The sequence below is a fragment of the Babylonia areolata genome, chromosome 6 (genome assembly GCF_041734735.1).
Source record: "Babylonia areolata isolate BAREFJ2019XMU chromosome 6, ASM4173473v1, whole genome shotgun sequence".
Taxonomy (NCBI): Eukaryota; Metazoa; Mollusca; class Gastropoda; order Neogastropoda; family Buccinidae; genus Babylonia; species Babylonia areolata.
The window spans coordinates 38,023,649-38,046,732 of NC_134881.1; the positions used below are offsets into that span (position 1 = coordinate 38,023,649).

The following is a 23,084-nucleotide window of genomic DNA, read 5'->3' on the forward strand; positions in this document are numbered from 1 at the left end:
ACAGACGGAAAAAAAAGGGTGGTGCTGTACTGTGGAGTCACATTCATTCCAGGAGGAACAGCCCGAATTCAATACAGAGAAATCCGTTGTGACGACAAAGTTATACTATAAACAAGATAATTATCCGGGTTTTGTGTTCATTGCCGTTTTTTCTCCTATTGCACGCACTGTCTGTTACTGTCTGCTGACTGCCTGTCCCTGTCTGTCTCATTTCTACTGCTTCCTTCACCCCTTGATAAATTTCTTACTCTGCCTACATTTCGTACTTGTAATTCTCACTTTGTTTCCTTATTATTTTGCACATTCAGGGAAGTCGAGGTTTAATCTTAATTTGTATTGCTTTATACATGTTTCTTCGTTATAGCACCTGCTATTCGAAATTCTGTGCAAGTGACTCTTCTCTTTGTATCTCAGGATAAGATTAAAGCTTTTTTGATATATTGTGTTTCGGAAGATACATGATCTGTGTATTTTGACCCAGTGTGCCAGCCAAGCGCTCCATGAATGAGAGAGATCAGGGAAATGGGGCGTATGTGTGTGTGTGGTGGGGGGGGAGGGGGGAGGGTGGAGGGAGGGGGCCCGGGGGGGGGGAGGAAGGGTGGGGAGGTTGCAGAGAGAAATACATGCAGATGGATCTTTGTTGCTTATGATTTTAAGAATGTTTTTCCCTTTTCTGTGATTTTTTTCATTGTCTAATATTGATTCCAAGACTTTTCAGTAAAAAAAAGAAAAAAGGATGGAGATGATGGCTTATGGTGATGGGCGGCATGACCCAGCTTTAACCGAGGAAGACCAGAGTAGTAGACCGACAGCGACAGTGCGAAAGTGCTTTGTGTTAAGTTTGGTTAGGCTTACCACAAAATAGGAGTATGCAGGATCAACGGGGTAGGCAGATGACATTTTCAGTTCCTGAACTTTGTACTTGTAGAAACCAGCACTGGAAAATGCGTGAGATACGTCACAGGACAACGTAGCAGACCAGTTCGAGTGGACTGTATCAATTCTGCAGTTAGACACTGTTGGTGAACCTGAAAAAATATCCCCCCCCCCTATATATATATATATATATCTATCTATATCTGTGTGTGTGTGTGTGTGTGTGTGTGTGTGTGTGTGTGTGTACAAGGCAAAAGAAAAAAACTCGAATTTCACCCTCTTGTAGAAAAACAAACAAACAAACAAAAACAAACAGTAGCAGCAGCAACAACAACCCATATGCAGAAAAGGGGGAAGGGGGTTGGTGGTCGGTCTTAGCTGGCTCTAGGGTCTAAATTAATGACATGGCCATTGTCAGTGAGGTTCCAGAGCAATTATATTTGACAAAGTACTGATACCAGTTGCACACATGGATCATCCAAACAGATGTCATCCTCCACTGTGGACCAGGTCAGAACAATGAGACAGGAGCATGACATCAGTTCTTCTGTCCATGAAGACTTGGCTGGGTGAACAAAAGACCTCACTTCAGAACTGTGACCTGTTCCCTCAAAATCACAGAAGAATAAGTTATGATATTCACTTTTTGAGATATGTATATATTTGAAAACTAGAAAGAAGGTAGATTAATATAGATATAAGTGTCAGTGAAATATTAAAAAAACTGTCCGATAAAATACAGCTTTAGCGTCGGTATGTAGCACAGTGGCCATTTTGAGAAAACGGACATTAATTAAAGATTTTGTGTCATGCTGCATCACAGTTTCCTTAGCAACGGAATTTCAGTATTCACAGAACTTTCCCAAACTTTGTAGAAGACACGACTAATGTCAAATGCACTGTTTGAAATGGTAACATTTTTATTCTTTCATTTTATATGCCCCCTATAGGTGTACTATCAGTAAAACGTTGGACGCAGATCTTACAGTCGGAGCAATAAAACACAAAAAATTGATATCAAGAAATATTTATTTTATATTAGCACACCCGCACGGAGCCGTGTAATACATAATTACATCTTATTCAGTGCATGTGTGTGTGTGTGTGTGTGTGTGTGTGTGTGTGTGTTTGTGATTGTGTGCATGTGCGTGCGCAAGCTCGCAGTTTCCGTAGTGAATGCACTTGATATGTCACGTGATGGAGCATATTGCATGCTGCATATAATTTCACAATATAAGGTGAAATCAGTCTCACATTCAAAGAAATTGGGAAATGATTATAAAAAAAAATGATGGAAATATTGAATAATTAAAAATGATTTAATGCTAAATAGTGGCTTCAGCTTGTCACTGAAATGACACGTGACAAGTAGTAAGTCAGTCAGCAATTTTCGGTGTTTTAGGCGCTACGTTTGTTTGTTTGTTTTTACCCCAATCTGACCCCTGCGTTTTATAGCCTTTATGTGCACTATCTGTGTCTGAAAAATAAATTCTGACAGCCACTTGGTGCCATCTGCCACAACAAATCAGAAAACAGAAGTGCTTGCCTTGTGGAGTGATGGCCCAGAGGTAACGCGTCCGCATAGGAAGCGAGAGAATCTGAGCGAGCTGGTTCGAATCACGGTTCAGCCGCCGATATTTTCTCCCCCTCCACTAGACCTTGAGTGGGGGTCTGGACGCTAGTCATTCGGATGAGACGATAAACCGAGGTCCCGTGTGCAGCATGCACTTAGCTCACGTAAAAGAACCCACGGCAACAAAAGGGTTGTTCCTGGCAAAATTCTGTAGAAAAATCCACATCGATAGGAAAACCAAATAAAACTGCATGCAGGAAAAAAAAAGAGAAAAAAAGGGTGGCGTTGTAGTGTAGCGACGTGCTCTCCCTGGGGAGAGCGGCCCGAATTTCACACAGAGAAATCTGTTGTGATAAAAAGAAATACAAATACAAATATTCAAAAACAGAACGCAAAGCAAAATGGCGAACTGAAATGAAAGCTCGGGTAGCAGACTTGATTCTGATTGAACAAGTCAGTGAACTGAGGCTTTACAACAGTGTACATTTGACTGAAGGCTGTAAACCTTGTTGTTGTTGTTTCTTTATTTTTCATTTTATAATGATTAAGAAAAGCAGCAGAACACCGAGCAGAAGAATGGAGTAACAGAACCGAGTCAACATGCAGACGAAAACAAGTCGGATTTCGGATCCAGTTTTGGGAAGATGACGTCAGTATTCAGACGCAATCCACTGTCAGCAAAGCAATGATGACGGACGACGGCATATGTAGCTCAAAAACAGGAAGAAAACAAGGTGGAAAAGAAGAAGAAGACGACGACGACGAAGAAGAAGAACAACAACAAGAGAGAGAGAGAGAGAGAGAGAGGGGGGGGGGGGGGGAACGAAACGAAACGAAACTATATTTCAGTAGGGTGAAGCAATAAGCACAATACATTTTCTTTTTTCTTTTCTTTTTCTACATCAGGTCTTTTGGTAAAGAAAACTGAAAGTGAAAAAGAAAAGGAAAGAAATGGATAAAAAGACAAAAATCACAACAGCAATATATAAGACATTGCATATGCATGCACATAAGTACGGGTAAATATACAATACAACAGAACCTTGGATACTCAATAAAAGGGACGAAAGGAGAGATGTAGAGAAAGCAAGATGACAGAGGGAAAGAACGAAGAAGGTGGATGAGAATGAACGAGATAGGCAGACTGACAGTGAGAGAGACTGACAGGAGACAGACATAGAGAGACTGACAGGAGACAGACATAGAGAGACTGACATAGAGAGACTGACAGAGTGAGAGAGACTGACAGGAGACAGACATAGAGAGACTGACATAGAGAGACTGACAGAGTGAGAGAGACTGACAGGAGACAGACATAGAGAGACTGACAGGAGACATACATAGAGAGACTGACATAGAGAGACTGACATAGAGAGACTGACATAGAGAGACTGACAGAGTGAGAGAGACTGACAGGAGACAGACATAGAGAGACTGACAGGAGACAGACATAGAGAGACTGACAGGAGACAGACATAGAGAGAGAGAGAGACTGACAGGAGACAGACATAGAGAGACTGACAGGAGACAGACATAGAGAGACTGACAGGAGACAGACATAGAGAGACTGACATAGAGAGACTGACAGGAGACAGACATAAAGAGACTGACAGGAGACAGACATAGAGAGACTGACATAGAGAGACTGACAGGAGACAGACATAGAGAGACTGACATAGAGAGACTGACATAGAGAGACTGACAGGAGACAGAGAGAGACTGACAGGAGACAGACAGAGAGAGAGAGATAGACTGACAGGAGACAGACATAGGGAGAGAGAGAGACTGACAGGAGACAGACATAGGGAGAGAGAGACTGACAGGAGACAGACATAGGGAGAGAGATAGACTGACAGGAGACAGACATAGAGAGAGAGATAGACTGACAGGAGACAGACATAGGGAGAGAGAGAGACTGACAGGAGACAGACATAGGGAGAGAGAGACTGACAGGAGACAGACATAGGGAGAGAGATAGACTGACAGGAGACAGACATAGGAAGAGAGATAGACTGACAGGAGACAGACATAGGGAGAGAGATAGACTGACAGGAGACAGACATAGGGAGAGAGAGAGAATGACAGGAGACAGACATAGGGAGAGAGAGAGACTGACAGGAGACAGACATAGAAAGAGAGAGATAGACTGACAGGAGACAGACATAGGGAGAGAGAGAGACTGACAGGAGACAGACATAGAAAGAGAGAGATAGACTGACAGGAGACAGACATAGGGAGAGAGAGAGACTGACAGGAGACAGACATAGGGAGAGAGATAGACTGACAGGAGACAGACATAGGGAGAGAGAGAGACTGACAGGAGACAGACACAGGGAGAGATAGACTGACAGGAGACAGACATAGGGAGAGAGAGAGATAGACTGACAGGAGACAGACATAGGGAGAAAGAGAGAGACTGACAGGAGACAGACATAGGAGAGAGAGACTGACAGGAGACAGACATAGGGAGAGAGAGAGAGACTGACAGGAGACAGACATAGGAGAGAGAGAGACTGACAGGAGACAGACATAGAGAGAGAGAGAGAGACTGACAGGAGACAGACATAGAGAGAGAGAGACTGACAGGAGACAGACATAGGGAGAGAGATAGACTGACAGGAGACAGACACAGGGAGAGATAGACTGACAGGAGACAGACATAGGGAGAGAGAGAGATAGACTGACAGGAGACAGACATAGGGAGAGAGAGAGACTGACAGGAGACAGACATAGGGAGAGAGAGAGACTGACAGGAGACAGACATAGGGAGAGAGAGAGACTGACAGGAGACAGACATAGAAAGAGAGAGAGAGACTGACAGGAGACAGACATAGGGAGAGAGAGAGACTGACAGGAGACAGACATAGAAAGAGAGAGATAGACTGACAGGAGACAGACATAGGGAGAGAGAGAGACTGACAGGAGACAGACATAGGGAGAGAGAGAGAGACTGACAGGAGACAGACATAGGGAGAGAGAGAGACTGACAGGAGACAGACATAGAGAGAGAGAGACTGACAGGAGACAGACATAGGGAGAGAGAGAGACTGACAGGAGACAGACATAGGGAGAGAGAGAGACTGACAGGAGACAGACATAGAGAGAGAGAGAGACTGACAGGAGACAGACACAGGGAGAGAGAGACTGACAGGAGACAGACATAGAGAGAGAGAGACTGACAGGAGACAGACATAGAAGAGAGAGAGAGACTGACAGGAGACAGACATAGAAAGAGAGAGAGGTTCTGTTACTCCATTCTTCTGCTCGGTGTTCTGCTGCTTTTCTTAATCATTAAAAAAATCTTGTTGCAGGAGACAGACAGACAGAGAGTGACAGGAGACAGACATAGAGAGAGAGACTGACAGGAGACAGACAGAGAGAAAGAGAGAGAGACTGACAGGAGACAGACATAGAGAGAGATACTGACAGGAGACAGACAGAGTGAGAGAGACTGACAGGGGACAGACATAGAGAGACTGACAGGAGACAGACATAGAGAGAGAGACTGACAGGAGACAGACATAGTGATATTGACAGGAGACAGACACAGAGAGACTGACAGGAGACTGACAGGAGACAGACATAGAGAGAAAGAGAGAGATATTGACAGGAGAGACTTAGAGAGATTGATAGGAGACAGACATAGAGAGACTGACAGGAGACAGACAGACAGAGAGGGAGAGAGGGAGACTGACAGGAGACAGACAGAGAGAGAGAGACTGACGGGAGACAGACAGACAAACAGAGAGAGAAAGAGAGAGAGAGTGTGTGTGTGTGTGTGTGTGTGAGTGTGTGTGACAGGAGCCAGACATAGAGAGAGAGAGACTGACAGGAGACAGACATAGAGAGAGAGACTGACAGGAGACAGACATAGAGAGAGAGAGAAAGAGAGAGAGAGACTGACAGGAGACAGACATAGAGAGACAGACAGAGAGACTGACAGGAGACAGACATATACAGACATAGAGAGATTGACAGGATACAGACATAGAGAGATTGACAGGAGACAGACATAGAGAGAAAGAGAGAGAGACTGACAGGAGACAGACATAGAGAGAAACTGACAGGAGACAGACACAGAGAGACTGACAGGAGCCAGAGAAACTGACAGAGGAGTCAAAGAGAGAGGCTGACTGAGGGAGAGAGGCATTGATGGAGTCTCCCGTCGGTCCGACGGATGAGTAGGCAGGCAGGCTTATCTGTCGGTGTGTGTCCTCATGTGGGAGAAGAGGCCGATTCTGGATGCGCAGCACTTCCCACAGGTGTTGCAAGGGAAAACGTCTCCAGAAGTTGAGCCCTGCTTCCTTCGCTCACGCTTCTCCTTTATGGCCAGCGTTCTCTTGTTTTCAAACGTCTTTATGCCACTAGAGCACAGCATCCTCCAGCGAGAGCGGTCAAGGGCATCAGTTTCCCAGGAAGCGATGTCTATTCACAGGCTTTGAGGTTTGTCTTCGTTATGTCCTTGAAGCGCTTGCAGGGTCTTCCAAGTTCACGGTGGCCTTCCTTCAGCTGGCCATACAAAAGCATCTTCGGGATCCTGCTGTCTGTCATGCGGACAACGTGTCCTGTCCAGCGTAGCTGGCACTGGATCAGCAGGCTTTCGAAGCTGGGCAGGCCGCTCCTCTCTAGGACCTGGATGTTGGAGACCCTGTCTTGCCACTTTATGCCGAGGATCTTTCGTAGGCATCTCTGGTGAACCTGCTCAAGTTGTTGAATGTGACGGAGAGAGGCATAGGCATATAATTAACAATCAATAGTATTTTGTATAGAATAATGGGTATGCAGCAGAATGATATATTTTTCATTAAACATGCACGATGCGTGTTTTTGACAAAGGGATACTTTAAATATGCTGATTTTAAAATATGATAATATTTCATTTCACAAGCAAGCCCCTGCGTAAGACGGACTAGATTTGAAAAGAGGAGGAAGAATTTTGTTCAATGGCCCGTCACACATATTGGTGATAAAGACATTAAAATTTGTGTTAGAGTATCAATGTAAACATTTGAGTATTATCGTTTAGAAGAGGAAGGGGATGTGGATTAATAGTGAGTTGGGGGAAACCGGGCATATGGGGGAGGGGGTTGGGTGAAATTTGAAAAAAAAAAATCTAAATACAATAACAGAAAATTACTTAACGACTTCATAAAAGAGAAGTCGTTAATCTAACAAGCGAAACAACTGATAATGAATACAAAAAGTCAAAAACATCAACGTTCTCAGTCACTTGTGAAGACACACTTTCGAGCAGATAAGGCTTCATCAAACCACAGTCAAAAATTATATGCTTAATTGTCAGGTTACTAAAGCATATGCACTTGACATTATAACAATATTTAGTCCGTACTGAATTAGATAATAGTCTGAAAAATTAGACTCAGAATTAGTCTGCGAATCGTACCAAAGTGTGAGACAGTCAACTGACGAAGTACTTTTCGTCATCAGCTTGGGGTCCACATGCAGCACATGGTGATTGTACGAAAGTCCCAGGTTGAAACCGTTTGCTGTTTGCTTTAATACCTTAAATTCCAGAATCCTTAACCCAAATCTCGCATAATTCATTCTGTGCCATTTTTTGTTTTGATTCTGAGAAATGCTTCAGGTTGAAACATATACTTTAAATGACAAAAAACAAGTATATTTTCTTTACTTTCCATGTCAGACAACTAGTTTCGTTTAAAGGGGCAACTGAGTCTATCTTTAAATTCTGTAATAAACTACTGTTCGTTTCCCACCCCCTGGCACAACCACACAATTCCAATATCACGTCCAGTCAGAAGCTTCTTCAGGACAAAAACACCAATTTACTTTTCCTAACTCCATATGTTAAAGCATCATACCATAGACCTTTTTGCATAGACGTGTTTGCGGAAACTTTGACAATTTCAACCAGTACTTATTATATTTAACAAAAGTCCTGATATACAAAGGATATCTTTCAGTTTTTCCAAAGCGATCATTTTCTGACTTGCCTAAACTTTCACCTATCCTGGAGGACACTTCGGACATACCATTATCAGCATCTGCACGTAATTTTGGGAACATACTTTCAGATGACATGACACTGGACATACACATCAATTTCAGTGACGCCATTTTGCCCTTTTCTACAAGATTCTTTCTTTGCATTGAGAGGTAGAGAGATGGGGAAAGAGAGGGTGGGGAAAGAGAGAATTGAACTGAACTGAGAGAGACATACAACAGACGGACAGAAAGGAGAGAGAGAGAAAAAAAATGAATGAATGAATGAATTTTCTTTAATGAGGGAAGTGGAATAAGCACGGACGTGCTTTTTTTTCATCCAGCCCTCAGGGCAAAGAAAATCAACAAGCAAAAAATGATGATGCTGATGATAATAATAATAACAATAATACCCCCCAAAAAAACAACAACAACAACAACAAAACAAAAACAAACAAACAAACAAACAAATAAAAAACAAAACAAAAAACAAAAACAACAAAAAACAAAAACAACCAAAACACACACACACACACACACACAAACCACAAAAAAAATCACACTTATGAAGCCATCATTACCACTGCAACTATCACTATTACCGCTACTACCATTACCCCTACTACTGCTAATAAACATATATATATATACAAAAAAAAAAAAAAAAGAGCGAAAGAACAAAACAATGTCACAGCCAGAAAAGCAAAAACAAATGATAAAGCGGACACTTCACACACACACAAACGAATGCACTTGCATATGCACAATCCCTTAAAACAACAACAACTATACTACTACTACTACTAATGATAATAATAATAATAATAATAATAATAATAATAATAATGAGAAGAAGAAAAAAGAATAGTGCATGGCATTTTGTTTTCTGTTTACGTAGAATAGCATTGTCATTAAGGTTGACTTACATCATTCATATATTCTCCATTTTATCAAACACATAGTTTTTTTTAAAGAGCTTCTGAAGTTAACACTACTAGTTATCTGTTTTAAAAAGGAAGGTAGATTATTCCGGTACGAACCACCACTGTATGAAAGGCTTGACTTAAAGAGATCAATTCTTGGAAGGGGTATTGTAAGTTTATGAAAATATCTATTGCTGTTTATTGGAAAGTTATCTACAATACCAGGAGGAGCTGCTCGAGTAACTACTTTGTGCAAAAACAGAGCCTTGTTGTATTCTAGTCTTAGATACAGTGGAAGAATGTTCAATGACTTATAATCAGCAGTGGTTAATGAGCTGGATTTTAAAAGAACTAGTTTAAGAGCACACGTTTATACAATCTGTTTATGGGTTTTAGAATGTTTGCACTAGCTGAATCCCACACTGTCGAGGCATAATCTACAATTGATTGGATATGTGCTTGAAAGAACTTTTTACGAGCATTGATATTAAGAAAATGTTTAATTTGAGATAGCTGAAATACTTTTTGAGTTATTCTTTTACACAGATAAGTAACATGGTCGGACCAAGATAGATTATTATCAATGATTATACCTAGAACCTTATGCGATTTTACTTCCTCAATTTAAATCCAGAGAGAGAAATAGAAAATAAGTCTGTTGAACTGTTTTGACGTTTTTGTCTTGTTGTAATACACATACATTTAGTTTTCGCTGCACTGAGACACATGTGATAATTTCAGTCCATCTGGCCAAATTGTTCATACTTTCTGGTAATTTTGATGTCAGTACGTTTATGGATGAATGACTGAAATAAACTGAATTGTCGTCTGCAAATAAATCACAAACCGTTGTTAAATACAGAGGTAGATCATTGATATATTGTGAGAATAATAATGAACCAAGGATAGACCCTTGTGGTACACCATATCTTATAGTCTTTAAATCTGATTTAGAATCATTAATACTAACTAGCTGCTTTCTGTTTGATAGAAATGATGAAATGAGCTGAATCGTATCTTGAGACAGTCCATACATAACTAACTTCTTTGGTAGGAGAGAATGATTAATGACATCAAAGGCTTTTGAAAAATCCACAAAAAAATACTCCTGTTAGTTCATTATTATTAACATTTATAAGCCATTTATCGACCATTTGTGTCAGTGCTGTGTGGCAGGAATGATTTTCTCTGAAACCAGAGTCAGATTAAATTTATTCAAATGGGAAAGTAAATGTTTTTTAAAATGTTTTTCTAATGGTTTTGATAGAATGGAAAGAATTGATACTGTTCTGTAATTTGAGGGATTTGACTGGTCACCTGATTTGAATAATGGCATGACTCTAGCTTGTTTGAAACATAATGGAAAACATTTTTTGTCAATGCAAAGGTTATATACGTGAGTCAAGGTATCTGCTATCACTGGCGCAGCTATCTCAATGATTTTGCCATTCAGTTCATCTAGGTCTCTTGTATTAGACTGCTTTAAGGAGAGAGAGAGGGTGGGAGTGGGAGGGGGGGCAGAAGAGAGAGAGTGAAAGAGACAAGGATAGACAGGGAAACAGAGACAAACAGAGAGAGTGAATAGGGAGATAGAGGCAGGGACAGAGGCGGACATACTAAGGGAGATAGACTGATGGAGAGAGACAGACAGACAGACAGACAGACAATCAAACAGACAGACGGACATATAAGACTGTTGTTTTATCTATGATTCTGGTTTTTATCTTCACTCTGCTCGTGTTGATTTCTGAGAAACATTTCCTTAACAAAAACGAGGCCCATGCCGAGATATGGGGAGTAGTGGTTTCTCTCTGGTTAGGAGCGGGTAGCAAGCCCGAAAAGCGCTACACAGTGCCAAACAGCTGTCGCTGGCTGTGCAAAGCAAGATTCCTTTCAGTTTGGAGGTGCATTAGGACCAACATGAGCATAAATGAAGAGCGATTTAATAAAACCATCACCTCACTCCAAACGCAAATACGGTTTTAGATGTAAAAAAGTTTAACCAAGACTTTTTTTTTTTTTTGATACTTCTTCTATAGGAAAAACGAAAATATCTGGGCTTGGGTTTATAACTGAATATATAGACAGAGACAGGAAGAGGCAGACATACACAAAAAGATAGAAGGAGAGAGAGAGGGAGAGAAGGAGGGGGGTGCGGAGGCGGGTGGGTGGTGGTGGGGGGCTTTCAGACTAAACCGACAGACGGACAGACAAACAGACAGACAGAAAGGGATGGTGGATAGCAAGAACAACTATGTTTATTCACTCACTGTATATGTTCAGGATTATGTCGGCTGTTTCCGTTTGGTTTGCGTCCGTAAAAGAACACGTGAAACGCCCGGCAAGATCTCTCGTTCCATTCCTTATTGAGATGTAGCTGCTGGAGCTAGATCTACGTAAAAGAAATGATTGTTCCAAAGATGTGCACGTGTTAGTGTCATAACAAGTGCCCAGAGGTACTGTGACTCCTGTGTCCAGAGTCCGTGTCCATGACACACTGCTGGGTCGGACAGAAGAAGTGTAGCATCTCAAGTATGTGAACCACTGGTATCCATCCATCAGATCGTACACTTCTGACCGTGCCGTGACGTCTGAAACACAGTGATATGCTCATGGTCGATTCGAATGAAGCAGTTTTTGATTGAATGGATGCGGTCACACACACTCACACACACACACGCGCGCGCGCGCGCGCTAGCGTACATCTATTATTCTACGGCCTCACTTATGATTGGTATTATTATGTGGATTTCTTTTCTTTACTGATTTTCTTCTGTTCACTCTTTCTTTTTTTTCAGATGGTTCGATGTAAAAATAAACAAAACAAAACGATAACACACAAAAAAGCAGTTGCTGCTTATTCAGTGTACCATCTTACAAAAATTGACTTGACATCTTGGAGGAGGAGGGGCAGAGGGTGAAGGGATGGACAGGATGAGGAGGTTGAAGAAATACGATATGACACGTTTTATTAGGAAACTGACAAGTGCTTAATGATATTCGGAATGTCCATCGATGATGTATTACACTGTTTTGGTCTACTGTTTCGCGACAGTGGTGAATATTATAATAATTTATATGTTCATAATAATTCATATGATCCAAGCTGGACTATGTACATGCATTTATTCATGTTATGTTGTTGTACATTATATATGCTTGTGCTTTAAGAAGGAAAGGAGCTGCTGTGCTAGTGTGAAAAAAGGCTTTTTAAAAGTGGCTGTTCACTTTCGAATATTACCGATGGGAAGGTTGTTCACCAGGATATCACGTGTAACACCACGTTTCTGTTCATAGCTGACAGTGTCTCCAGATACTGGGACATTTCACGGATGAGCAAGATGCTTAACCTCTGACTGCTGATAGGTCGGCAAGTGAAGGCCACTCCCATTGGTAGTCTCCTGATGATGACACGAAACAAATCTACTTCCAGGGAGCTGTGGACTATTTTTCTATTGATTTCTTCTTTACCCAGTGGTCAGTGTAGTCACTGGAAGTGTTGATACAGAGAACTTCTCTTAATTGTCAATCACACCTAATAATAGTCCTATAATAATAATGATGATAATAATGACAACAAGAGAGGCAAAGCCTTCAAGACTCACTTGTTATACACTTATAAAAAAAAAACCCTCTAATTGTTAAAATGTGTCCTGTATTTGTTATTATAAAGCTTCGGGTTAAAAAAAAAAAAAAAGAAAAAAGAAAAGAAAAAAGTCCTGAAGGCAAATTCGAACCTCGCGTGTTCGGGTGAGAAGAAACTATCTTACCCAATACAGTATCGTGGCTCCTTAACTGACGTTCAAAAATTTAACATTTAAACATGCTTTTTTAAGGGCGATAAATCGAATGCGGTATTCGCAGTGAGAACGCTGTTTAAATCATATTATTCTGGTGTATCTTGGGCATCAAAAATCAAAAAATCTTTAAGGGCAATTAAAGGAGACGTGGCTATCGCCGCAATCACACTGCACCATTTAGCCGTTTTCTCTGGATGTAGATAGATGAACAAGTTTAGTTACACCCGCCGGGAATGTACGACACGGTTGATTCAATTTCTCTTTTATGTTCTTTCTAGTTTTTTAGTTTTAAAGTTGATATGAAAATTGAGTATTTTGTTAAACTAATAACACGTAGAGCCAAGTGCAAGTACTTCTAAACGTCGTATGAAGTGAAAAGGACTTCATTTTGAGAAAAGACTGGAATTTTTTTACGTTTTATCAAGGGTATTAACTCTCATGTTTTTTTTTTTTGTTTTTTTTTTTTTTACTGTGAATTCCGACTGATTTTGTTGATATTTTTTATGGCAGTTTGGGGCATAATCCAGTAAGTGATGAGGCGTTCACAATCTTTCTCTGAATAAATATTTGATGGTCTCCTTCTCCAACTTTCCATCACATGTTTTCCTGTATTGTCAATTGAATATAGGATTGAACGGGCAGGTCAACAACTTGAAACAAAATGGCGTCCTTCACGTTCACGAGGAATATGAGCACGCGCTTTGAATATGTATAAATATGTGTACGCAACTGATTTTTGCCCATGACCTTCAAGGCTCAGCTAATAGATCTATAAAGTCCACTCGTAGTATTGATTTTAGCATTTTCCGAAAAAGACCACTCGGGCGAATGAACATAGTGAAAGCCCTGAGAGTAAAACACACAAGCTTTTTATGCATTGAGTATAATTTCAAAATGTAATGTTTAAGATGAGAAAGATCAGTTTAAAGCAAATTAACCCCCCTAGCATTAATTACAGATTAATTTCCCTTTTTTTACTATGTGCACCAAAGACATGCAACAGAAATATAACTTCCATGCTTAGCAAAAGAAGTTCCTGTTTGAACAAAAAATTATTAAAACATGACTGCTCTTGATGCTGTGTCAGAATATCAGATCAAAGTGCCAAGTTTAGAGAATAAAAACAAATAATTATAAATATAACAGTAAATTCAGCTTGCATATAATTTGGCTTCTTTTTAATTCTTGTTGTGCACATCCCAGAGGTGCAATATTGTTTTAAACAAGATGAATGGAAGAGCTGAATTTTTCCTATTTTTATGCCAAATTTGGTGTCAACCGACAAAATATTTGCAGAGAAAATGGCAATGTTAAAGTTTACCATGGACACTCAGACACATATACACACACACAGACAACCGAACACTGGGTTAAAATATAAACTCACTTTGTTTACACAAGTGAGTCAATGAAAGAAATGATAATTACCACCACTACTACTACTACTAATAATAATAATAATGTTACTAGTAATGACGTTAATGGTGATAATGATTAACCCTACTACTACTAGTATGAACACATATAGCACTCTTTCCAGAAAACTGCTCCAGGTGCATAAAAAACACATCATGTTCTACAAAACAGATTACATCTTCCTATTTTGTAATCCATTGCCTGACAGTCAGTAACATATCTGACCGAAAGATTATAATAACCTAATCTAAAGGGAAAAGGTTATGACAGTACGCTTCACAGGTATGATGCAAGAACAACTTTTGTGGTAACTGATAAACATGGGAACCAGTAAAAAGTTACCTCCGTCAATTCCATTAATGTCCTAATGCTGCGACATATTGTCTGGTACAATAAATACTTACGAACGAAGGTCACACCACAACTCTGTCTGTCCACTGCAGAATTCGTGATTACGGTACAGGTCACGGTTCCCCAGTAGTCTTTGGAGGTCCGTCCGAGATATAGCCTACTGCCACAGGGATTGATCCAGTAGATGTATATTTCACTCCTGAACGATTTGCAGTTGTTCCGTGTGTGGCAAGTGGCTAGTGATACTGTTGTTCCGTTTTTACTTTCCAGAGTCCAGTGAAATGAGCTCTCACAATGACCCAGGTTGTAACAATACAGATTCCGATAAATGTAGCCTGTTGACGTGATATTGCCACCGTCACAACCAGTCAGCACGACAGTGCCTGAAATGAAAATAGTGACCATGATGTGGTCATTAAGATGATAACTATTGTCATCGTCAACATCAGTCCATAGAATCATTCTTAGTTGTATGTGAAACATATACACCATCATACTACATATATAATTACCGTAAATTCAGAATCTCTCTCTCTCTCTTAAATTCAAAATCTCTCTCTCTCTCTCTCTCTCTCTCTCTCTCTCTCTCTCTCTCTCTCTCTTTATATATATATAAGAGTGATATAAAAGTTTGATACAGCAATGTGTTTTTTTGTCGTTGTTGTTTGTTTTTATCATTTAGTCCTCGACTCAACAGAGACTAAAAGTAAATGCAAATAGTATAAAAGATTTTTTTTTTCAAAGAATGAAACAAATGTGACTGCAACCACCCTCCCTACTTCCCGATCATCCCCTTCCCCTTCCGCCCCCCACTGCCAGCTCGTGCAGAACAGAAAAAAAAACGTTGGGAGTGAATGACGAGAAAAGCATTGCAGTTTGAATCCACGGTCTTCCTGTTTATGAGAAGCATGCAGTCTACCCCACCCTGACCATACAAACAGGGACAGTTTCACTTTCTTTCTCAAGGAGGCGTCACTGCGTTCGGACAAATCCATACACGCTACACCACATCTGTTGAGCAGATGCCTGACCAGCAGCATAACCCAACGCGCTTAGTCAGGCCTTGAGTGCATGCTTACATATTTGTGTACCTATGAAAGTGGATTTCATTTTACGTAATTTCGCCAGAGGACAACACTCTCGTTGCCATGGGTTCTTTTTCAGTGCGCCAAGTGACAGAGACTTCCGTGTGTGTTTCGCGGATGTTGTCAAGTATCCCGTAAATCAGTTACCATTATGATATCAAACTCCAATTGAACAAAACAAACAAACAAACAAACAGACAAACAGCAACAACAACAACAACAACAAAGGCGGAGCAAACAGATAATAGAAATACAGAAGAAAAACAAAAAGCATTCAGATCACCCACAACAATGATAGTTTGCAATTACGATGTGTGTGTGTGTGTGTGTGTGTGTGTGTGTGTGTGTGTGTGTGTGTGTGTGTGTGTGTGTGTTTCTCTCGGTATGTAAGTGTGGTGTAGTTCCCCAGCCCATGGCGGTGCCTACCTTCATGACGAGAAAAGAATTGCAGTTTGAATCCACAGACTTCCTTTTTATGAGAAGCATGCAATCAAACCTTACCCCACCCTGACCATACGTATACATAAACTTTCGTTTCGCGTATGTTGTCAAGTATCCTCTAAATCACTTATCATTATATCAAACTCCAACTGAACAAAGAACAAAGGGGAGCAAACAGATACATAGAAAAACAGAGGAAAAACAAAAGGCATTACACAGATCACCCACAACAATGATAGTTTGCAATTACGGTGTCCGTGTGTGTGTGTGCGTGCGTGCGTGTGTGTGTGTGTGTGTGTGTGTGTGTGTGTGTGTGTGTGTGTGTGTGTGTGTGTGTGTGTGTGTGTCGGTACGTCAGTATGGGGTAGTTCCCCAGCCCATGGCGGTGCCTACCTTCCACAGACAGCAGAGTGACAGGGGCTGCAGCCATCCAGCACAGCACGGACACCAGACGTGTGAAGGCCATGCTGCCTGTCCTGCACACTGCACACTGCAGCTGTGAGCGTTGAGCAACTCCCTCAAGGCGGACCCCTTCCCCCTACACCCCTATCACACCACACACCCTGCCTGACGTTTGACACGTCCCAGCAGCGATAAGCTAGAATAACACAACTTACCGGTTTCAACTATCCGCGCTCTCTCTCTGAAAGGTAAGGGAAAAAAAAAAATCGTGAAATCTGGCCAAAAGAAGAAAAGTTATTTGGGCTTCCAGGTTCGTAACACCATGAGTGCCTGTAGCTTCTATAATGTATGGAAATCCAAGACGCAGGATGTGGAATGAACTTCCTCTTTCGCTTCGTCAGGTCCCCGCACTCAGCTCTTTCAAGTCTGGCCTCAAAACCCATCTATTTACAAGACAACATCCTTCTACTGCCTCTTCTTTGTCTTCAGTTTATCAAGTTTAGAGTTATGCATGCCTGTGAATGACTGGTTTGAAAGCACTTTGATTTGTCTCTGCACAAGATTCAGCGCTTTTTGAATACCAATTATCGTAAGTAGTAGTAGTATGTTTACAAGAATATCTAAACAACAATGAGTGGATTGTGGATTCACTCAATGCAGAAAATTCAATTCATCACATAGTGTTCAGTTATATCTATTGATGGAATTGAACAGATTTATTAGATATATCTTAACGAAATTTGATTTGTTATATCTGATTTAACATTGCACCGTTCAAAAATTAATATGAAAGTAATGGTGGAAGTAAAATGAAATATTTCCTCTGTGGGTGTGCTTCAGAAAATGAAAATCAGTTTGTTCTTTCTTTTCCTTCTTATATGACCAGAGACAATGTTTGGTATATCCAAAGTATTACAACAGATTTCAACAGATTTGTCTGCAATATTTGGAACGTGTTGACTGGACTGCAGAACATCACTGACAACAAAATGATCCACCAACTGTCAACAACACTGACTGAATTCTAATAAGATAGTTGAAGCCATTGTAATTGATAATACAATTAGCACAGCTTCCAGAACATGACACCATCAAGACTTCTTGATGTTAACCTGTGTCTCCCACAGTTGAAACGATCTGTAAAAATACCAAAACATAACTACATTCTGTATTTTCATAATTCCATGTCATTAATAAAGAGAGTGGAAACCAACGTTGAAATGTTACAGATAATAGTTCCTCCAGCCTTTTAGTACCATTGAAGCAATGGATTCACATGCTGTCTGGGCCAAAGTAGGAGAAGCCTTCCGCCATTTAACCTTCCCCAAAACAAATTTCACACCTGGGTGGAGTGCGCGCGCAGTGTGTGTGTGTGTGTGTGTGTACCTGTGTGTGTGTGTGTGTGTGTACACGTGCGCGCGTTTATGTTGTGTGTCTTTATATTGGATTTACTGTATAAATGCAGTCTTTTTTTGTAATGCAAGGACAAGATTAAAATAACCTGAACCTACTCTCTCTCTCTCTCTCTCTGATCATAATTTAATACTCCTCCTCCCCCCCCCCCCCCCCCCCCCCCCCCCCCCCCCCCCCGGACCTTCTCCAACTTGCTTGTCGTGTTGTTGACAGACAGTCGAACAAGGAAGATATCCGGTCTTTTTTGTAATGCAAGGACAAGATTAAAATAACCTGAACCTACTCTCTCTCTCTGATCATAAGTTAATACTCCTTCTCCCCCCCCCCCGCCTCCCCCCCACCCCCACCCCGATCTTCTCCAACTTGTTTGTCGTGTTGTTGACACAGACAGTCGAACAAGGAAGATATCGGGTGGAGGTAATTTGTTCAAGTGCAGACAATGAAAACCTACTTCGTCTAACTTGGCAGGGGACTTCGGCTTTTGAGGGCAGAATGTTTACACAGCATGGATCTATGATATGTTTTGGTTGTCCTTGTGTCTGTCTGCGCGTTTGTGTGTGTGTGTGTGTGTGTGTGTGTGTGTGTGTGTGTGTGTGTGTGTGTGTGTGTGTTGAACTTAAACAAATTCATTTTCTTTGGAAATACTTGGTCTTTTGACACCACATTTGATTTGGAGAAAGGGAAAAATAGTTCTCTCCACACAATGATATCACAATAACATTGGCATTTCTGTGAAGTGCACAAAAGACTGCGTTCATGGATGCAATCGCTGATTATAACTCTCCCCCATAAAAGTCAGACTCCAACAATGTCAAAATTGATGCACAATCAGTCTTATCAGTCACTCCAGCAAAGCCATGTTTCAAGTAATATTGAACAGACTACAGCCCCAAGTAGACAAGATCACTGCAGAGGAACAGGCAGGATTTCGCCAAGGAAGAAGTACCATAGAACAGATTTTCAGTCTACGGATTCTATGTGAAAAACATCAACGCCAGAGGAAATTCCATTATGTGTTTGTCGACTTCAAAATAGCCTTCGACAGAGTCTGGCATGAGGCTGTATGGAAGAGTTAGACGACCTCAGCTGGAGTCTCAGGTTGATCGGTGAGTGTGTGTGTGCTCGTGTTTGCGCGCGCGCGCGCGCGCGCACGTGTGTGTGTGTGTGTGTGTGTGTGTGTGTGTGTGTGTGTGTGTGTGGTGGGTGTGGTGTGTATATATGTATGTTTGAACGTATGCTTGTATGTATGCATTGTTGTCTTGTGCGTATATAGTTTGCATTATATATGTGTGTGTATGTAACTTTGATGTGATGTGGTATATATAATATGTGTTTTTGAAAGCATCTAGAGCATTTTTCTGGATAGGGTGCTATATAGGTATCCATCATCATCATCGTTATTGTTATAATTATTATTATCGAGCAAATGAATATGGTAAACCATTTCCATCCATTGAAAACTATCTCTGAGAGAGAGATGTATATACTACATGCCACAAGGAAAGGAATACATAATATGTACATAATATGTATTAGCACTGCATGTAGTTGAAAATTTAAAAGATTAAACAAGGACCATAGGACTAATGAGTAACAGGTGAAAGGGGGATAAACACAAGGAAAAAGGGTAAGGAAATGAAAACACAAAAAGAAAGAAAGAAAAACTAACACATAATACCAAAAACCTAAATCGGAATTATCATAGCCTGCGTCCGCAAACTGAATAAATCATCACATGTCAACCGGTAGAGGAATCTAATACCGAAATGATGTTTGATAACAGATATGTACCAATGCAACACAGACATAGGGATAGTGAAATTTATCAACCCCTTCTACAAGTGTTGTATTTTGTTTAAAAAGGTTGACTTTCTACACATCGGATAAGTCGACTAGCGCATAAGTCGACTATTTGGGGGGAGGGGGTCCTAAGAGGGTCAACTTATCCGGGGTCAACTGTATCTAAACTGTCTAAATCACCGATCTACCAGATTTATGGTCCACAATTTGTCACAACATAAAGCTGAACTCACACTTCCTTCGCATATTTGAACAGACTTGTGGAACAGAGGCACAATGATTGGGAGAGATAAACATACTTTTTCAAGATGAGCGTGCATTTTCACAATGAGTAGCAATGTATTGTGCAAGGAGAGGTTCTAATGAGGCTTGGGTATTGCGACACCCTAGATCACCCTCATTTGATTCACTTAGTAAGGGATGCGTCTGATCTGCTGGTGATAATTTTGTGGATTGAAATGAACTTGTCTGGAAGGATTATTGTGTACAATACGTCCGAAAATGCGTTTGGCGATTTTGTTGGATTTATCGAAGCGAGGAGGTCGTGATCAGAACAGGAAAAGTTTGAAACTTTGACAGATCTATATCATGATCGTAAAACAATGAAATGGCAATCGATGTTGGCTGCTTGAGACAGAATTGTTCCATTCCCAACACACAGCTTTCGGACTGGCAAACACTGATTTCTGGTGTAGAGAGAAAATATTATTTGGATCAGTATATATCAGTTAGTACTGGTTATCCACCATCTCCCTGGCGTTTTCAGCTTTGTTATTCATACGGAATCACGCGTTAGCCATGAGTCTCTGCCTTTTTCTTAATGCATGGATTTAATAATGATAATAATAACAATAATGATAATTAATATTTATATAGCGCTGAATCTTGTGCAGAGACAAAGCGAAGCGCTTTAACACCAGTCATTTACACGCATGCATAACTCTCAACTTGAGAAACTGAAGATAAAGATTTCGCATCGATGTTTCTTTTTCTCTAGTTTTCTTCTTTCTACCCCCTCCTCCGCTTCCCAAACTCACCCGCACCTTCTTCCCCCATTTTCTACTGCCATTGTCGGTGCCGTGACGTAGCAGTTCAGATTGTCGTGTGCTACATAGAATAATGTGAACCACGTGGAAAGACGCTGAAAGTGAAACCTTCCTGCTATCAAGTTTGATCAGGATCACACCACGGGAAGTCGTGCTGACTGATTTAATCCAGAGTACACTGCAAGTAAACCAACATGTTTGCTGTCAGACCGCCATTCACTGTGTCAAATGATTACCAATTTATTTTTTCGTCATTTTCAGAATTTACTCTTTTTACGTGTGGCATATGGTGAGGGGTCCAGCTTGGTGTGGATCGTTCTGCTCACAGCACCAACAAGAGACTGAAGCCTGATTCAAATTTATGCCATCATGAAATTACTGCAGGCACACGGTAGGAGATTCCAAGCCCTCCATTTCTCATGCAAGCAACTTCCAGATTTAACGACACAGCTTCCTGTATCTTAAGGGCAAAACAAGCAGTGGCCATTTTGGCAGTAAAATGCAGTTTGGAAAGATTTCGCGTTGCGTATAAGGAAAAGACTGAGATTTAAAAAAAAAAAAAGACTAGAGTAAAAAACAAATTTTGAGAAGTCTGCGCATAGATTTGTAATAAAAACAACAACAACAACAACAAAAATTATGGTATATTTTACGCGAGTTGATTTTTGCATGTTTGTTTGTTCGTTGACGTTGGTCTCAAGTATGAATGAATGAATGTTATGGATGCTTATATAGCGCCTATCCTCGGTCGAAGGCCAAGCTCTAAGCACTTTACAAACACGGAGTCATTTGCTGCCTACCTGCGTAGAGCCGAATGACGGGTGCCATCGGGCGCTCATCATTCGTTTCCTGCATCATTCAATCAGATTTCAGGCATGCACACATACACACTCACACAGACATGTAACATTTTACGTGTATGACCGTTTTGTTTATTTACCCACACGTAGGCGGACATACTCAGTTTCTGGCGGTGTGCATGCTGGGTAGGTATATTTCTTGTTCCCATAACCCACTGAACGCTGACATGGATTGCAGGATCTTTAACGTACGCATTTGATCTTTTGCGTGCGTATACACACGAAGGGGGCTAAAGCACTAGCAGGTCTGCACAAATCTCCACCCTTTACCCACCACGCGCCGTTACCGAGATTCGATCCCGGGACCCTCAGATTAAAAATCCAACGCTTTAACTACTCGGCTATTGCGCCCGTCTAGTATACCTGTTTTGAAATCACAGCTGCGTGTGTGGTCTTTATACATTATTCATCAAATGCGTGAAACGTGACACTATTCATCGTCTTCGTGAAAACGAGAACCTGGCAACTGCGTTCGTGCTATTACACATGTCGAGCGATATCAAACATGGGCTCACTGGCTGTTTTGTGACAACCTTTGTGTCAACAAGGACAGGGACAGGGGGCTCTCAGCTGCACCGTCCCCATGTTTTCCTGTTCATGCTATCAAAAGAGGAGTTTGGTTCGTATGGCAAAGCCCACGCCTGAGGTTCTTGGGGTGCCATCTGGCTTCCCAATGCAGTAGATGGTGTAGCCCCCTCCAACTCCCTCCAGCTGGGTTTCACCGGCAAGCCTGGTTTCGCTCAGGGCTGCTATGTCCAGCTGGTAGCGATCAAGCATTCCAGCAACGAGCGCTGTGCGCCTTTTTGGTCTGTCGTCTCTGTCTAAAAGGGCGCGAACATTCCAGGCACCCAGAGTCAAGACATGACTCCTGGTTCTTTTCTGTTGTCTTCGACCGCTAGTGTTGGATGTCCAAGTAGGTGCGGTTTCCTAATAGATACTAGGCGAGGCAGGCTTTGTTTAGGGATCCTTTTAACTCCCCTTCCCCATGTGGGGAGAGCAGTACTGTCCCTAAAAAGGGCTGCTCTGACACTGTGGGAGGATACGGGCTCCGCATCTGCCCCAGTCTACGGCGGACAACTATTACCCCACAGCCGCCTGCGTGCAGAGTCATGACTAGGAACTGCCAGCAGCATC

At 41.3% G+C, this 23,084-nt stretch overlaps 1 protein-coding gene across 1 annotated transcript in view; it reads right to left on the minus strand.

Moving 5' to 3' along the window:
* LOC143282992 (uncharacterized) overlaps window positions 1-16,912 on the minus strand; it is a 28,347-nt gene extending 11,435 nt beyond the window's left edge. The window contains exons 1-4 of the mRNA XM_076588963.1: window positions 16,823-16,912; window positions 14,957-15,286; window positions 11,607-11,927; window positions 856-1,028 (exon numbers count right to left, since the gene is read on the minus strand). Of these exons, the coding sequence (XP_076445078.1) occupies window positions 856-1,028; window positions 11,607-11,927; window positions 14,957-15,286; window positions 16,823-16,895 (897 nt within the window). The 5' untranslated portion in view covers window positions 16,896-16,912. The remainder of the gene's footprint in view (window positions 1-855; window positions 1,029-11,606; window positions 11,928-14,956; window positions 15,287-16,822) is intronic.
* Between the last annotated feature and the right edge of the window lie 6,172 nt (window positions 16,913-23,084).